This window comes from Acomys minous (genome assembly GCF_964271855.1).
Source record: "Acomys minous genome assembly, chromosome: 9".
Classification (NCBI taxonomy): domain Eukaryota; kingdom Metazoa; phylum Chordata; class Mammalia; order Rodentia; family Muridae; genus Acomys; species Acomys minous.
The window spans coordinates 88,408,734-88,423,989 of NC_140490.1; the positions used below are offsets into that span (position 1 = coordinate 88,408,734).

At 48.6% G+C, this 15,256-nt stretch overlaps 1 protein-coding gene across 3 annotated transcripts in view; it reads left to right on the forward strand.

Moving 5' to 3' along the window:
• The window catches only part of NUAK1 (NUAK family kinase 1), a 70,655-nt gene that overhangs the window by 20,629 nt on the left and 34,770 nt on the right, over window positions 1-15,256 (forward strand). For 2 of the 3 annotated variants that reach the window (XM_084796296.1, XM_084796297.1), the window contains exon 2: window positions 9,167-9,287. The exons of the other annotated variant lie outside the window; for it this stretch is intronic. In XM_084796296.1, coding sequence (XP_084652422.1) covers window positions 9,167-9,287 — 121 coding nt within the window. The remainder of the gene's footprint in view (window positions 1-9,166; window positions 9,288-15,256) is intronic. 3 annotated transcript variants of the gene reach the window in all.

Below are 15,256 nucleotides of genomic sequence, written 5' to 3' on the forward strand. Positions count from 1 at the left end.
TGGTGTATCTGACCTGTCTGAGTTAGCATCTCTGATGGTACCAGCAGGCTTTTAAAGCCCCGAGGCTGTGTGCAGACCGTGAAGTCACCCGTCCCTCTTCGGCTCCTGTGGCCCTGCGTCATTCACGGACTCACCTTGAGAGCCAGGACACGGGAACTGTTTCCTGGCAGCAAAGTTTCTTTATGCCAGGGGTAAATTATCCAGGCCACCGGCTTCCTATGGGAAGCAGCTCACTTTTAATTGCCCTCTGTATACATGGGCAGCTCATTGCTTCTGTCCGTCATTTCGTGTGCAATGATTGTGTCGTATCTAAGGTACGTGATAATAAGAGCCATCAGGGTCAATGACTTTGGTTTAAGATGACAATCCTTTTGTTTGTTTGGTTTTGGTTTGGTTCCTTCACCCCACCCCCAGACAGGGTTTCTCTGCATAGCCTTGGCTGACCTCGAACTCAGAGAGAGCCACCTGCCTCTGCCTCCCAGAGTGCTGCGATTAAAGGTTTGCGCCACCACCACCCAGCAAGATGATAATTCTTAAACCTCAAAACATAGTAAAGTCATTTGAGATATAAAGTCTTTGATATAGTGGGTTCTAGGCCAGCCAAGGAAACATAGTTAGAGCTATTCTCAAAACAAACAAACTTACCTCTCACGGCCCCAGAACCCTCTCAAAAATCAAAACAAAACAAAACCCTGGGATACCGGGTCTCCGCTGGCCCTACCTTCACTGCGTTTTAACACTGTTTTCCTCTCATCCAGTTCGGATGTCTACTGCCCATCCCTTGACAGATCACTGGTTCAGAGAACCTGCCTGCCTTTCGAGGCCAACTCATTACTCACTGTACCAACACCACTTTCCACATGCTTTCTTTTCATCCCTCCTGGCTCTTGCCAGGTCAGCCATGGTCACTAGCTTGTGTTTACAAACCCTGACACAATACAGGGAGTGTAAATAGGCCTTGAGATTTCTTAGCCCTCAGCTCCCCTTCATGTAACATTGTTACTGCAGTGTAGACTTTCTTTCTTTCTTTCTTTTTTTTTTTCCGAGACAGGGTTTCTCTGTGTAGCCTTGGCTATCCTGAACTCACTTTGTAGACCAGGCTGGCCTTGAACTCACAGTGATCAGCCTGCCTCTGCCTCTCGAGTGCTGGGATTAAAGGCGTGCGCCACCATGCCCGGCCAAATGTAGACACTCTTGACATAGTCTGTGAAGGGAGAAAAGTGGGTGGGGGTGGGTCCAGACAACTGAAGAGTGATGGAGTAGATCAAATTGTGCCCAATAATTGCTCTGAGCTGGTCAAGGCCAGACAGACCAAACCTTCACTCTTTAAAATCTGGAGCTGAACCACATTGTTTTTTTCATAGCAAAAGAGAAATCAAAATCATCCAAGGAATTGTTTTGCTTCTAATGGAAGTTTTGGGAAATACCAGCTTGAGAAGAGGCTATTGAGGACTGTGTTTTTCAGAATTCCTTGCAGTAGTGGGGCTGCCTTAGGGAACACACATACAACTCTTGGCTTTCCCCCACCCCTTGTCTGCAAAAACACCCGTGTAGGAACATGAATAAACAGTCTAGGGAGGAAGGCGGCCGAGCCACCTGCCCTGAGGCAGAGCTGGCACAGGCCCTATGTGGCCTGTTGCATCCTGGCAGCTTGCTGCTTTGCCCAGAACTGAGGGTCACTGAATTGATTAGGGTTTGGGTTGCAACATAGGCTTCTGGGTGGCATTATGGTGATCCAGGCAGAAGCTTTCTGAATAAAGGGTGATCTGGGGAGTCTTGGGTGTGTGTGGCCCATATGGAGCAGGGCTCTGCCCTAAAGTCTATTGAGCTCCAGGGGGAGCGTCCCAGACAATGCCTGTGCCTCAGGGATGCCTGCTGCCCTGCTGTGGAGCCTGGGCTCCTCCTCTGTAAGAAGGGGAGACTGCCTCTGGTTAAGCATCCTGCAGCTCCTTCCAGTGGCACGCGGAACTGGAACATGGCTTGTATGAGATCACACCTCGTGAGTGGTAGAGGGGTTGCCAGCTGGCACTGCTGGGATTAGACACACTGTTGTTCTAAACGATGCTTATGCTGTGTTTATGACTGGCCCCTTCCTGTGAGGCTCACGCCCCAAGGCCTCCTTCCTTCAGAGACCTCATGCCATACTATTTTACCGCCATCCCCAAAGAGACCCATCTTACTGGCCTTTGGAGACTTTGGGATTCTTTAACACTGTCGCTTGCCAGGTCATGCTCAATCATCGTCATCATTGTTGCTGCTGTTGTTGTTAGTTCTGGTTTTGTTTCTATATTTTGAGAAAAGGGTCTCAATGTATAGCCCTGGCTGGCCCGGAACTCACTGACTCACTATGTAGATTAGGTTGGCCTTGAACTCACAGAGATCCTCCTGCCTCTGCCCAGGAAGTGCTGGGATTAAAGATGTGCACACATCACCATGCCTGGCCCTTACCAGTGTTCACCCTACCTGTATCCAAAGCCTCTGGAGTCACCAGTCTCCAGGCTCAGTGTCTGGCTATAAAATGATGTTGTTTTTTGGGGACCAAATAAAAATAAGGCCTGTGAGCTCCCGGCTAACACATACTAAATGTCTGCCGTTGCTCTCCCTAGGAACACTATCAGGAGTTTGGCTTGACGGTGTAGACTGGTATCCTCGCCACCCTGGAGACTGAGGCTGGCAGAACCCAAGTCTAAGGCCTGTCTGAGCTATGGTTGTATTTCCAGGCCAGTCCTGGCAAGTCAGGGAGGCCCTGTATCTAAACGAATAAATAAAATAGGGTGGGTCGTGCAGCTCAAGCAGAGTGCCTATTTACTTAGCATGCACGAGGGCCAGGTTTCAATCTCCAATACAGCAAAAAAAAAAAAAAAAACAAAAAAACAAAAAACTTCCGTTAGGTATTACAAATGTTGCTTTGTCAGGACCAAAGATAAGCATCAAGAGCTGTCTCCTGAAACGTGTGGTCCCTTAAATAGCATTCCCGCCTCACCGAGGAGCTCACCACGAATGCAGAATCCCAGGCCCTACCCCATACTTCTATTTAGAATTTAATGTTTTAGCATGATGCCTAGGCATGTCTTACTTAAGAGGTGCTGTTTTAGCTGGGTGAGGTGGTGCACTGCCTGCAACCCCAGCACTCAGGGGAGGCAGAGACAGGCGGATCTTTGTGAGTTCCAGGCCAGCCTGGTCTAGAGAGCGCGAGTCCAGGACAGCCAAGACTACACAGAGAAACCTTATCTCAAAAAACAAAAGCAAAAACAAAAACAACAACAACAAAAAACAAAAAACAAAACAAAAAAACCCAAAAACCAAAAAACAATAACGAAAAACATAAACCAACCAACAGAGGTTGCTGTTTTAGAATATTCTTTGCAGGCCAATATAGGGCAGTGCGTGAGTACCATCCTATGAGGAGACTGGGGACTAATGAGGACCATCATTACTTTGGTTAGAGTACAGAGACTCCCTCATGCCCCAGAGCAGTGTCTACTGTATACTAGCATCCTTCCCACGGCCTCTTTGGAAATGTATTCAAATTCCGAGCTGTGTCTGCCACTGTATAAGGATGGAGAAGGACAGGGGCTTGTGGGAAACAGCCTATGCTATCTATGACTTGCTGTGGCTAATGGTTCCTTGAGCATGGCTCAGGACCCGCATCACTGTATTCTCCAGCCAAGCCTGGTTTGTAAACACTACCATTCAGTGAACAGATATCCAGGCTCGTTAACCCCATCTACAGGTAAAGAAACAGTGAGCCGCAAGGTCTGTGATTGCCCAAAGCCACCCGGGCAGGAGAAAAGAAGGCCTGAGCAAATAGGACTCTGCCTTTTTTTTTTTTTCCTCTCTCCTGCCCTTGCCTGGTTTGTCACCAGGCTGTCCACATCCATGGAGCAGCCGGGCTGCAGAGCTGTCAACCCCAAAGAGGACACTGAGCCTGTTTTGTTTAACAAGTGATGGGAATTGGCTGGGCTGAGTGTGCCTTTGACAGAGCAGTCAGCACAGGGCAGAATTCACAGCTCCGTGGCCAAGCCTGCTGCTACTGCGTAAGGTTTCTGCATTAAACTGTAGGGTGGCCTTATTTAAAAGCAGACTGTTTTATAAGTCACACAGTGCTGTCTAGACTGGGGGAACATTTATGAACGTGCCTGCAGTGTGTCAGACACACGCACACCTGAGCCTCTTGCCCCAAGCTCGCCCTCTGCCTTGTGCTGGAAAAAAGTGGAACTGGGGTTAGGGGAAGATGTGTGATTTAAGACATTTGATCATCAGGCCCAAGCCCTCTCCTCTCTATGAACCCTTGTAGAATCGAGAGTCTGCCTAGCAACCTATGACATCATCACCCGCCTGCCATTAGGTGTGCCCCTGCACAGGATATAAAAAGGGAAAACCTGCCTTCTCTCTCTCTCTCTCTCTCTCTCTCTCTCTCTCTCTCTCTCTCTCTCTCTCTCTCTCTCTCTCTCCTCTTACTCCTCTTGTGCCTCTCATCTCTCTCTCTCCCCATCTCTCTCTTGGGGTGCCCTTCCCTGCTCTCCCATGCTCATATAATAAACGTCTCCACATCAGATGATCTGTTGCCTGGCATCCTAGTTTTTAGCCATTTACACTTTCCTCTGTAATGCCACACACACGGCTGCGTAGTTCTTAGATGGCTTGGCCACAAGAGGAGTGACATCATGTTGTTGTTGTCGTTGTTGTTGTTGTTGTTGTTGTTGTTGTAACTGCCTCTTGCCTTGAGGACATGGTGGGCAGTCCTCCTGCGTATGTAGCCTAGTCAGGAGCAGGTGCTCAAAAAGAAAAAGAAAACAAAAAGGAACATGAACAGTCCTAAGTCATGAAGGCTGAAGTCACAAGCATTTCCTCGTTCAGCTGACGGGCATTTGGGGTTGTTTTCTGGGTTCAGGCTGTTTACCTTCCTGCCTGGTCTGAATCTAAGGATGCAAGTACCAACTACGCCAGCAGTGGCTTCAGCTATTTTGAGCTTACTGTGTTTTTTTTTTTTTTTTTGTTTTTTGTTTTTGTTTTTTTTTTTTGGTGGCTTATAGTACCAGACCAGGATGGCGCTGTCCAGTCCTGCCCATACTTGGGGAAAACAGAACATGTAAGACGCCTCCACTCGCTGTGTCTTGAGGAGTCGGGAGGAATTCATGTTTGATTTGAGGAAGAAAAAAAGAAAGGTTCTAAAGAAAAAGAAAAAAAGAGTGCTGACCCCCCTGAGTGAAAGTGGCGAACATTTACTGAGCTGTTCCCTGGCCCTAAGCATCTGGCGTGCAGTGTTTGCAGGGCCCATGACACAGCTTCTGTTAGGTCCTTGCTAGTGGTGGGGAAACTGGGGCGTGGAGAGGTCATGTGACCTGCTCAAGGCCACACAGCTAGAGAATGGTTTCAGCCAGGGCACCGAGCCACATCCCTAACCTTTACCCCATAGTGTCTGTGCCCTGGCTCACTTTATCCTTCAGCTTCTATAGAGGCAGAAGCCCACTTAGGGGCTGTGGTTATGGGTCTCCGTTCTCAACAACCTTCAAAAGATGCTCTTTTTTTTTTTTTTTTTTTGGCTGTCTGGGTCCTACACAAACAGGAAAAGAAGAAAGAGGACATGGTTGTTATCTAACAGCCTGAAGGACATGGAGTGGGAAGGTATCCACCCTTCGCGGAAGATGTTCAGTGAATGCTCACTCTTATGGTTACTGGGGTTGTTTCCTTGGTTTGCGATTAGCTGGCCGGCCGATCTTGGGAGGTTCCCCTCCGCAGTCGAGCCCAGCATCTGCCTTGGCAGTTGCACATCATCCAGTGGTTTCTAGCTTTTGTTTCCCCACCCCGACTTCACACCCAACCCTATTTGAAATGGGAATAGACATGGGTCTCCCTGGCCTCTTCAGCAGAAAGCACACTGCAGTCCCAAAAGCGCTCTTGTTGGAGGGACAGTCCTCCCTGGTTTTTAACAATTGTGGAGTTTCTTTGGTGCTGAGCAAGGCTTGCTTAGAATGTAGATGCTCTCCTCGTGTGCATGGCCTTGGCCTGTCGGTGGGCTCATGCAGGGGGGTGGACAGTGGGTGCCTTCTCTTCCATGTTAGAATGTTCTTATTTCTCTAGACCTCCATGATGAAGGAATGGGGAACGATTGTGACCTTACAATGTGGCTTCCTTGAGGCCAGGCTCAGCTAGCTGCCTAACCAGAGGGCTGGCTTCTGACCTTGGCCGTTGATTTTTAGTTTTTGAAGGCGTGTAGAAGTTACTCCAGCAGCCACCCACATCCTCCAGCGCCTGTGTGTGTTCACTGTCAGCTTCATCCAGGAATCAGCTCCCAGGATACAGGCCTCGCTCAGGCACGATAAGGCTTTTCAGTCATGGTTTTCCATCTGGCGTAAGCAGAGCGAGCTTTCCTGGCAGCACACTGAGTGGGGCTGTCATGAGGGCCTGGGGTAGCTCTGAGCCTGGCACTGTGGGTCCAAGAGGCCTTGAAGGTGTAGGCTCATTCTTTCCTGTGCAGTTTCTTTTAACTAGTCCCAGCTAGGGTCCACCCAGGACCTAAGGGAGGGTAGTACCACCTTTGGGTCCCCAGCTGTGCTTCCTATGGGTACACCTGTGCCATTGTTGATTACCCGTGGGGACAGAATGTCAGAGATCATCTTCATCACGTGTTTGTGTGGGCAGCATCCTTCAGCTCCTGCCCCCCATAAATAGTTTTATTCATTCATTCATTTTAGTGTGTGAGTGAATGTGCATGTGTGAATATGTGTATATGTCCTATATATATGTGTATGTGTGTGTACCTATGTGATGTGTGTATGACATGTATGTGTGTGTCTAGGATGTGTACATGTGTGTGAGTGTGTGTTTGTGATGTGTGTATGTGTATGTGTGCTGTGTGTGCATGTACCTGTGTGTGCTGTATGTGTGACTGTGTGTGCATGTGTGCATGTGTGTGTGCACACTCGTGTATGCGCGTGTGTGAGTCTGTGTGTGTGACCTGTGTATGTGTGTGCACGTGTGTATGTGTGATGTGTGTGATCTGTGTATGATGTGTATATATGTATGTGCGTGTACGTGTACATGTGTGTCAGTGGGTGTGCGTGTGATAAGTGGGGGGGGTATGTGTGCATGATGTATGTGTGGTGTGGGGAGGGAGTGATCACACAGTGCATGTATGATGGTTAGAGACAACTTCTTAGGAATTGCTTTTCACCATCCACCTTGTTTTTTGAGGCAGCTATCTTGTTTCTGCCGCTGCACTGTGTGCACCAGGCTGGCTGCCTGTGACCTTTCCGGCCCGGCAGGTGCTTTTTCTTGCATTCACTCCCATGTCAACATAGGAGTGCTGGAGTGATAGACAGAAGCTACTGTTTTTGGCTTTCTTGCCTGTTCCTCCCTCCCTCCCTCCCTCCCTCCCTCCTTCCCTTCCTCCCTCCATTTTCCTTCCTTTCTTCCTAAACTCCGGTTACAGGAATGGATCTCCCATTACCAGGCCTTGCTTTGGGCACTTTTAATTGCGGATGCGTCTCATGGCTCCTGATTCCTTCTCTTTTGTCCCAATTTACTTTGACTTCTTTGGTCTAGCGCCCCTTCTGCGCTCTCCTTTCCCTTTCTCCTCTCTCTTCGCTTTTTTTCTTTCTACCTAATGCCTGCCTGTGCTGAGTGTCCTTGCAGGTCTATCACGCACCAGGCATAGGGGTTAAAGACTGGAGACCCAGGGGAGTGAAGGTCAAGAGCGATAAGGGTGTGCATCCCAGAGAGGGGTAGAGTGGAGGAGTAATACAAGGGCGTGCTGTGCCATCTCAGCCAGCGTTCTGCAGGGCTCCCACGTCTTGACGGGTCTCGAGTGGAAGTACCTTCTAGTTACTGTTGGTGGGACCCGGGCAGGAGTTGAAGGTGTTCAGAGATGTGGGTCCATTCCCTCTGTGATGGGCTGTGGGGCCGCCCTGTGCTAGCCACTGTTGAGGCGGAGTCAGTTGTAGATTGCTTCTGGTGTGGAAGTGGTCTTTTGCAGATAACATCATGCCTTTCCCCCTAGATGCATGGACTGGTGGGCCAGGGGAGGGCACATTTCGGGGCACTGAGAAGACCTACAGTGTGGCAGCAGATTGGTTGGTTAGGCTCCCTGTTTTTGTCCCTTGCCAACTTGTTTGTGAACAGAGGCAGGTCTATTGGCAGAGGCACATTTCCTTGTTAGACTCCCTGTTGCTGTCTGATGTCTTTTCATTTGTTTGAGGAGCCTGGGTACCGGGTACCGGCCCTGGCTGTTCTCTACACCTTGGATGCACAGGCACTGGCAGGGAGCTTTTGGAACTGCCAGGGGCTGGGCGCGGAGAGAGGCTGTCGCACCCTCTGCTTTGTCCTGGTTTGTCTCTGCAAGAGTCTGTCTGTCATATCGTTTGTCATGGAACCTTCCTCGGAAGGGAGGAGGCTGCAGGAAGGATTTGTAAGTGCAGCCTATAAGGATGCAGTCTTGAGAATGGGATCTGAAGGCTGAACTGGCTTTGAGATTGGCCACCCAGTGGGTTTTGTTTGTTTGTTTGTTTGTTTGTTTGTTTTTAGTTTTGCTTTGTTTTTCGAGACAGGGTTTCTCTGTGTAGCCCTTGGCTGTCCTGGACTCGCTCTGTAGACCAGGCTGGCCTCGAACTCACAGCGATCCGCCTGCCTCTGCTTCCCAAGTGCTGGGATTAAAGGCGTGCGCCACCACCGCCCGGCTTGTTTCTCTTTAAGTCATTGCCTCAGTTTCACGTTGGACTAAGTGCTTAGAATTTCATGCCCCCCATGCCCTGCCCAGTAATCACAGTTGCCCTGCAAAACCACCTCACCTTTGCCCCCTCCTTCTCCCTAGAGGACGGGGATTCATAGAATTAAATGAACGATGCTTGGTTAAACAGCTGCTGCTTGAAGGAGAAGGAAACCCAGACCCTGGGCTGTGTATATGAAAGGCATTGGCATGGGGGGGGGAGGGGGAGGGGTGCAGGGGAGGCAGGGAGGGGGGGTGAGGGGGGGGCAGGGAGGTTTCCTCTGGAACTGTTGCGGTGGTTGTCAATTTGGCCAGCAAGCAGCATCTGTATTTACACACCCCTCCCCACCTATCCCCCCCCCAGCCCAGCCCCCTCGCTTCCCCCCTCCCCTGCTCCGACCATGGCTGCCTTGCGTCTGATTAGTGCTCCAAGTAACATTTCATTTCCTGACTTTATAGGTGGCTATAAAATCCATCCGTAAGGACAAAATTAAGGACGAGCTAGACATGGTTCACATCAGACGAGAAATTGAGATCATGTCATCCCTCAACCATCCTCATATCATCAGTATTTATGAAGGTCAGTGACTCTTCCTCCCCCTCCCCCCCCCCTTCTGTATTCCTTAGCCTTTCACATACTACAGCGGCCTTGCCAAGACTTTGAGGTAATTGCCCTTCTGGGCAGGAGCCAAATATTTTGCTTCATGTTATAAAAATAGCCAAGCATTATCTCCTATTTGGTTACCTTGAGTGCAACCAGATACACGCAGGGCCGCTCATCTGAGTCGTAAAACATCTTTGGCCACCACTGTCTTCCCTCTTCCCGGTTCCTTGGCTTTGGCTGTTGCTAAGCGACTTGCTTGCAGGGCGGCTGTAACTGTGGGCACATTGTCAGCGTCAGCCCTCTCCAACCCGATGGCCACGCCCGCCTGAAGAGATCCTCCGGGTGGCTCTCTTTTAGTTGGAAAGAAACGCCAACAGGTGGGGGAGGCGCTAAGAAGGCCTCGGAGGCTTCCCAAGTGGAGTCCAGCTTGGAGCTGGTGTTCATAAAACGCAGGGCAGGGAAAAGGTTGTAAAAACGCTGACGCTTCAGCTTAGCTTTGGTCCTTTATAGGAAGAAGCAGAATTGCCAGGAGCCACCCACACCAGTAACTCTTCTTCATACTCTGTAAAGGCATGACATCAGCCATGACTGTTATGGCGGAGTTTGAAATCCAACATCAAAATCAACAAAGTCTTTCTTCTCCCTCACAGCTTGACAAATAATTCTTGCCTATTTTGTTTTTAAAAATTCATCTCTCTCTATTTATATATGTGGTCTTTATTCAGGGTTTGGTTTTCTCTTTTGCTTGCTTTTCTCATTTTATACCATATATCTCTGAGTCAATAAAAGTTTCTCATAAAGACATTTTACAAGGCTTTATAATATTTCATCTAGGGGCATACCACAGTTTATTGAATCTAACTTTTTTTTTTTTGCCAAACATTAATGTTACTTCAGAGTTCTGGTTGTTATAAACACGGCTTTATTGACCTTCATTTATATATTCATTTCTGATTTTTTTAAATGAAAAATTACTGCATTGGGAGCGGTGGCACATGCCTGTAACCCCAGCACTCAGGGAGTCAGAGGCAGGTGAATTGAAGGGAGTTTGAGGCCAGCCTGATATACACAGCCAAGTCTGCACAGAAAAACCCTGTCTTGAAAAAGAAAAAAAAGAAAGAAGGAGAAAAATTACTGTTTTAAAACTTATTCGGCCCAAATGTTTTCCAATACGTAAAGATATATGTAAATACAATGTACTTTACTTTGGAATATACTTTAAATATTTAATATATTTATACAAATATACTGTTATTGGTTGTGGGGGGATTGAGACAGGGTTTCAACATACGAAGCCTTGGCTTGTCTGGAACTCACAGAAATACTCCTGCCTCTGCCTCCTGAGGGCTGGGATTAAAGGTGTGTGCCATCACCCTGGCCTCCCCAGAATATTTTAAAATATGCTGTTAAGTCAGAAAAATAAACTTCCTTAAGAAAATGACCTTCCTTTCCATTTCTGGTCCATGAGAAAGTGCCACGTAAAGGAGATAAGATGGCTGCTCTGGGTTTTCAGTTTGCCTTCATCCAACTTCTTCATCTTTTTTTCCCATTATTTGTCATCTAAAAGTCAACTTCGGTAATACCTTTTCCGCTTTCTTTCACTATCGGCTTTGTTGTTGTTTGCTTCTTTTTTGATCTCTAGGATTGGGTTTTTAACTATTTTACTTTAATGTTTAATTGTGTGGATATTATTTGTGTGGGTGTATTCACGGGAAGCAGTGCCCGAGGAGGCCATGGAAGGGTGTCCGATCCCCTCTAGCAGGAGATACCTGGTGATTGTGTGTGTATCTGACACGGGTGTTGGGGATCAGACATGGTAGTCTGCAAGGACAGTGTGCTTTCTAAACCACTGAGCCATCCATCTCTACTGCTTGAGGATGGGAGTTTTTCACTCTTCAATCACATGTTCATTTTCCAAACACCTCTTGCAGTGGCGTGTGAAAGGCTGTGACCGGGCAGCAGCCTCAGTATCATTTCAAGATCTGTGTGTCCTACTGCCGAGGTTATGTTGGACGTAGTCTATCCCCTCGTAGAGGATTCTGGGAGAATAGACTCCCTTGTGTTAAAACTTTAAAGATGGTTACCAAGGTGAAGTAAAGTTCTACCAAGGCCTCAAGAGGGAGCTTGGCCCACTTGTCCCTTGAGACAGGTTTTAGGCCGTCAGAGAAGAGCTTGGGTTTGCAGGACAGGCAGGATTGGGGTCAGTTCTAAATCCTCCGCAGGGGCCTAGACATGAGCCTAGGAAACATGGTGAATCTCAGTAATCTATCAATCAAATGGGGGTGGCAGGGGTGGGCATGTAGCACAGGGGTAGAGTATCTGCCTAGTATGCATGGAGCCTTAAAGTACCATAAAAAGGACTGTAGCCATTGTATCTCTCTTAAAGGGCTGTTGTCAGGATTAAAATGGCATGGCATACAGAGGAACTCAAAAAAGATGGCTTATGATGGGGAAAACAGTCATCCTATTCCATTAGTGACTAAACACAGCTACTGGCTACCATACTGGACAGTAAAAGATCTAGAACATTCTCATCAATCCAGAAGGTTCTTTTGGACAACACTGGTATATGTAGTTTATGTATCATATACCTGGGTTACTTTTCATTTTATTTCTGAAGATAAGTCATTCCTTTCATTGACTCTCTGGAGGATTCCTGCCTGTGAATAAGTTAAATGGGTTTAAAAAAATTCCCTGTGGAGAAATTTTAATTCAGAACATGGCTGCCCTGGTAAGTGATCACACACAAAGATCTTCTAGGTCTGTGTGATCTGGCTGGAACACAAACATGCCTTTAATCCAGGAGAGAGAGGCAAGCAGACCTGAGTTCAAGGCCAGCCTGGTATAGAGCAAGTTTCAGATAAAGAAAGCTTGGGTCCAGGCATTGTGGTACATTCCTTTAATCCCAAACAATGAAGGTAAAGTTAGTTTGTAGAGGGAGGCACCCATGTTTGAAAGTGATGTCTAATTGAGTGGCAGACAAAGTGACGAATCAGAGAAAGATTTGACAGGCTAGGATAACGCCCAACTCTCACGAGAAGAGAGGAAAGGGAAGCTACTTCAGGGGCAATGCACAGAGACATGAGGCAGCTTTACCAGGAGAGTTTTACAGAGAGAGGCTGAGTGAGAGAACCAGCTAGACACAGGTGAAGACAGAACAAGCCAGAGAATGAAAAGGAGCCAGAAGATTAGAAAAGATTCCTGGTGTTAGTTTGAGGCAAAACAGAGCAATTCAGAAGCCGAGAGAAAAGCCAGACTGAATCAGTCAGGTGGGAGAGGAGTTTGAGCCAGAATAGCTGAGTTGAACCAGCCAGCCAAGAACTCAGTAAGAACAAGAAAGGGTGAGCTTATTAAGCAGTCAGTCTCAGAGGCTGAAAACATTCTAGGGCTAGTTTAGATTCTACAGAGGCTGAGAGCTCCCAGGACTAGGCCTAGGGTAGCAGACAGAGGCTATAAGCCTCTGAGACAGCGACCAAAACAGGTGACTAAAAAGTTCCTTTTGCAAATCCCACTGTCTTCTGGTTTCGGACCTACACATGCTATGCAGACAAAATTCTCAGGGACTCCAATGTGGTGCTTTTATTTTTATTTATTTATTATTTCTCAGCATTGAGGCCCTCTCTCCCACATACGCTCTGTTTCTACTACATCCACTGGGGATGAGGGCCGTTCCCCACCTCACTGGGAGCTAGAAACAGGCCTGCTGAGGCTGTATTAGCCCTCACTCCTCTCTCTGTGACCCCCACTTTCTTTGATTCCATGACTGTGTCTTCCTGCCTGGCATCCCAAGGCCTAGCTCCTAGTTGGACCTCCTAGTGCCCTCTGTGGAGCCCTTTCTGGCTTGCAGAAGTCTCCTTGGATCCCTACCGCAAATCTGTGAGCTGGGCAGAGCAGGTGTTCGTTCGCCTTTTTTGTAGTTGTGGACACTGTGGCCCTAGAACGGTGCTAATGACTGGCGGGGCCTGCTACTTTGCTGTCACGATGCAGCACCACAGGCTGGCGGTGTGGAAAACACAAACCTGTTTCCTTTCAGTTTGAATGGCTGGAAGTCCAAGATCAAGGCGATGGCAGTGAGGTTCCTTCTGAGGGCTGAGAGGGAGGGCGCTCTCTCGAGCATCTCCCTTAGGCGTACAGAAGACCGTCTTCTCACTGGGTCTTCAAAGCATCTTCCCTCTACTCATGTGCAAGTGCTGTCTTCCTGGTCTGCCTGGATAAGGGTCCATGCTAATGGCCTCCTTTAAACTTTATCATCTCTGTGAGGATATTTCAATAGAGCCACATCTTTTTTTTTGTTTCTTTGTGGTTTTGTTTTTGTTTTTCAAGACAGAGTTTCTCTGTGTGGCCTTGGCTGTCCTGGACTCACTCTGTAGACCAGGCTGGCCTCGAACTCACAGAGATCGACCTGCCTCTGCCTTCCCAAGTGCTGGGATTACAGTTGTGCGCCACTGTCCTCAGCTTAGTGCCACATCTTCATGTACAGAGTACATTAGGGCTTCAACCTGAGTTCCGAGCAGGGGACACAGTTTGGCTGTTCACGCGGCTGGCTGGGGGTTCGAACACTCAGCCTCCTGACTGCCGTGGTTATGTTTTTTTCCCCTCTGCAGTGCCTTCACTCTGCTTTCTGACCTGTGCCCTGCCCTGCTGGCTCTGTAGCCACGTCCCGTCCCTTGGCCTGACCTCTCCTGACCTTGCTGCCCACTCAGGCCTGGACGTTAGCTGAGGAGGGGTACTGGCCAGCAGGGGCCAGAGGGGGGAAGGATCGCATGTCTAGGAGATTGTGTGTGGATCTCCTGTCACTCTCAGAGCGAGAAGGATTCTCTCTGGAAATGTCATTGCCTGAAGGATGACAGGCCAATGGGAGCCTGTGCTGAGCCTGGATGTCCGCGTGTTCGTTCGGTTGCACGGGGAGTGGGGGCGGGGGGGGGTCGCCTAAGTGGCCATTTGCACATTAACTAAATGAATCGGTGCTAGAAAAGCACGTGATAGTTTCTTCTCCAGTGAGGACCTTTAGAACCCCACCCCATGCACACAAAGATACACACATGCACACAGACAAACACGCACATGGAGACCTACCAACGCCGCTGACTTCAGTGTGATAAAACAACACCGTGCCTAGCCCCGAGTGTTCAGTGATTTTGGGTTCTCCTGAGGGAGGGAGCATCTCGTTTGGCAGCAAGGGTTATTTATGTTAGAGCGGTACAGTCCCAGAGGAAAATGACATGATTAAACTTCGCATCCAAGGCCCCATCCGACGCTTACCATACTGGGGCAAAGGAAACAGACCCCACTCTTGCTTAGAGCTGACATGGGAGAACATACAAGGTGAGCGATGGCTGTCTGGCTCACTTTTAAGCTGAGTGAATTTTGACCACCTAGTTTTTCCAGATGGGCCCTGTGTGGAGCAGGGTCTAAGCCCTTGCCAAAAGCTGGGCTTTCCCAGGAAAGGGAACCCATGTGGGTGTGTTAGATGACATTTCTGCTCATATGTATCATGAGAAGAGGCTTGTGGCCCATACCTGTGGATTGACAGGTTAAGCGTTTCCTAAGCTGTGTACCTTCAGGCCCACAAAGTGGTGACGTCACTGAACGGGCTCTGCTTTTCATTTCTTTCAAACGTGTCTTTCCAGAAGCAGGCTGTGGGGTGAGCTGTCCTTTAACCCTCTGTGAGGGCGATTTACCCTCAAATTTGTCAACCGTGTGTAGACACAAGCGGTCCCCGGCTTCTATTGCTAAGTCAATAGGGGAAGAGGCACACGCCTTCCAGTGCTTGATGCTGGGGTAACCTGATCTGAGAGCGGAAATCGCAGGCAGCATCTGAGGGTGGACCCCTGGTTCCCACTCAAAGGAATTCCATTCCCTCAGCGGGGAGGCAACTGAAAATATGGAAAAACAGCAGAAAAGGGAAGTACAGGAACTTTCAACTTGCTCCCCTAGAATGGAAG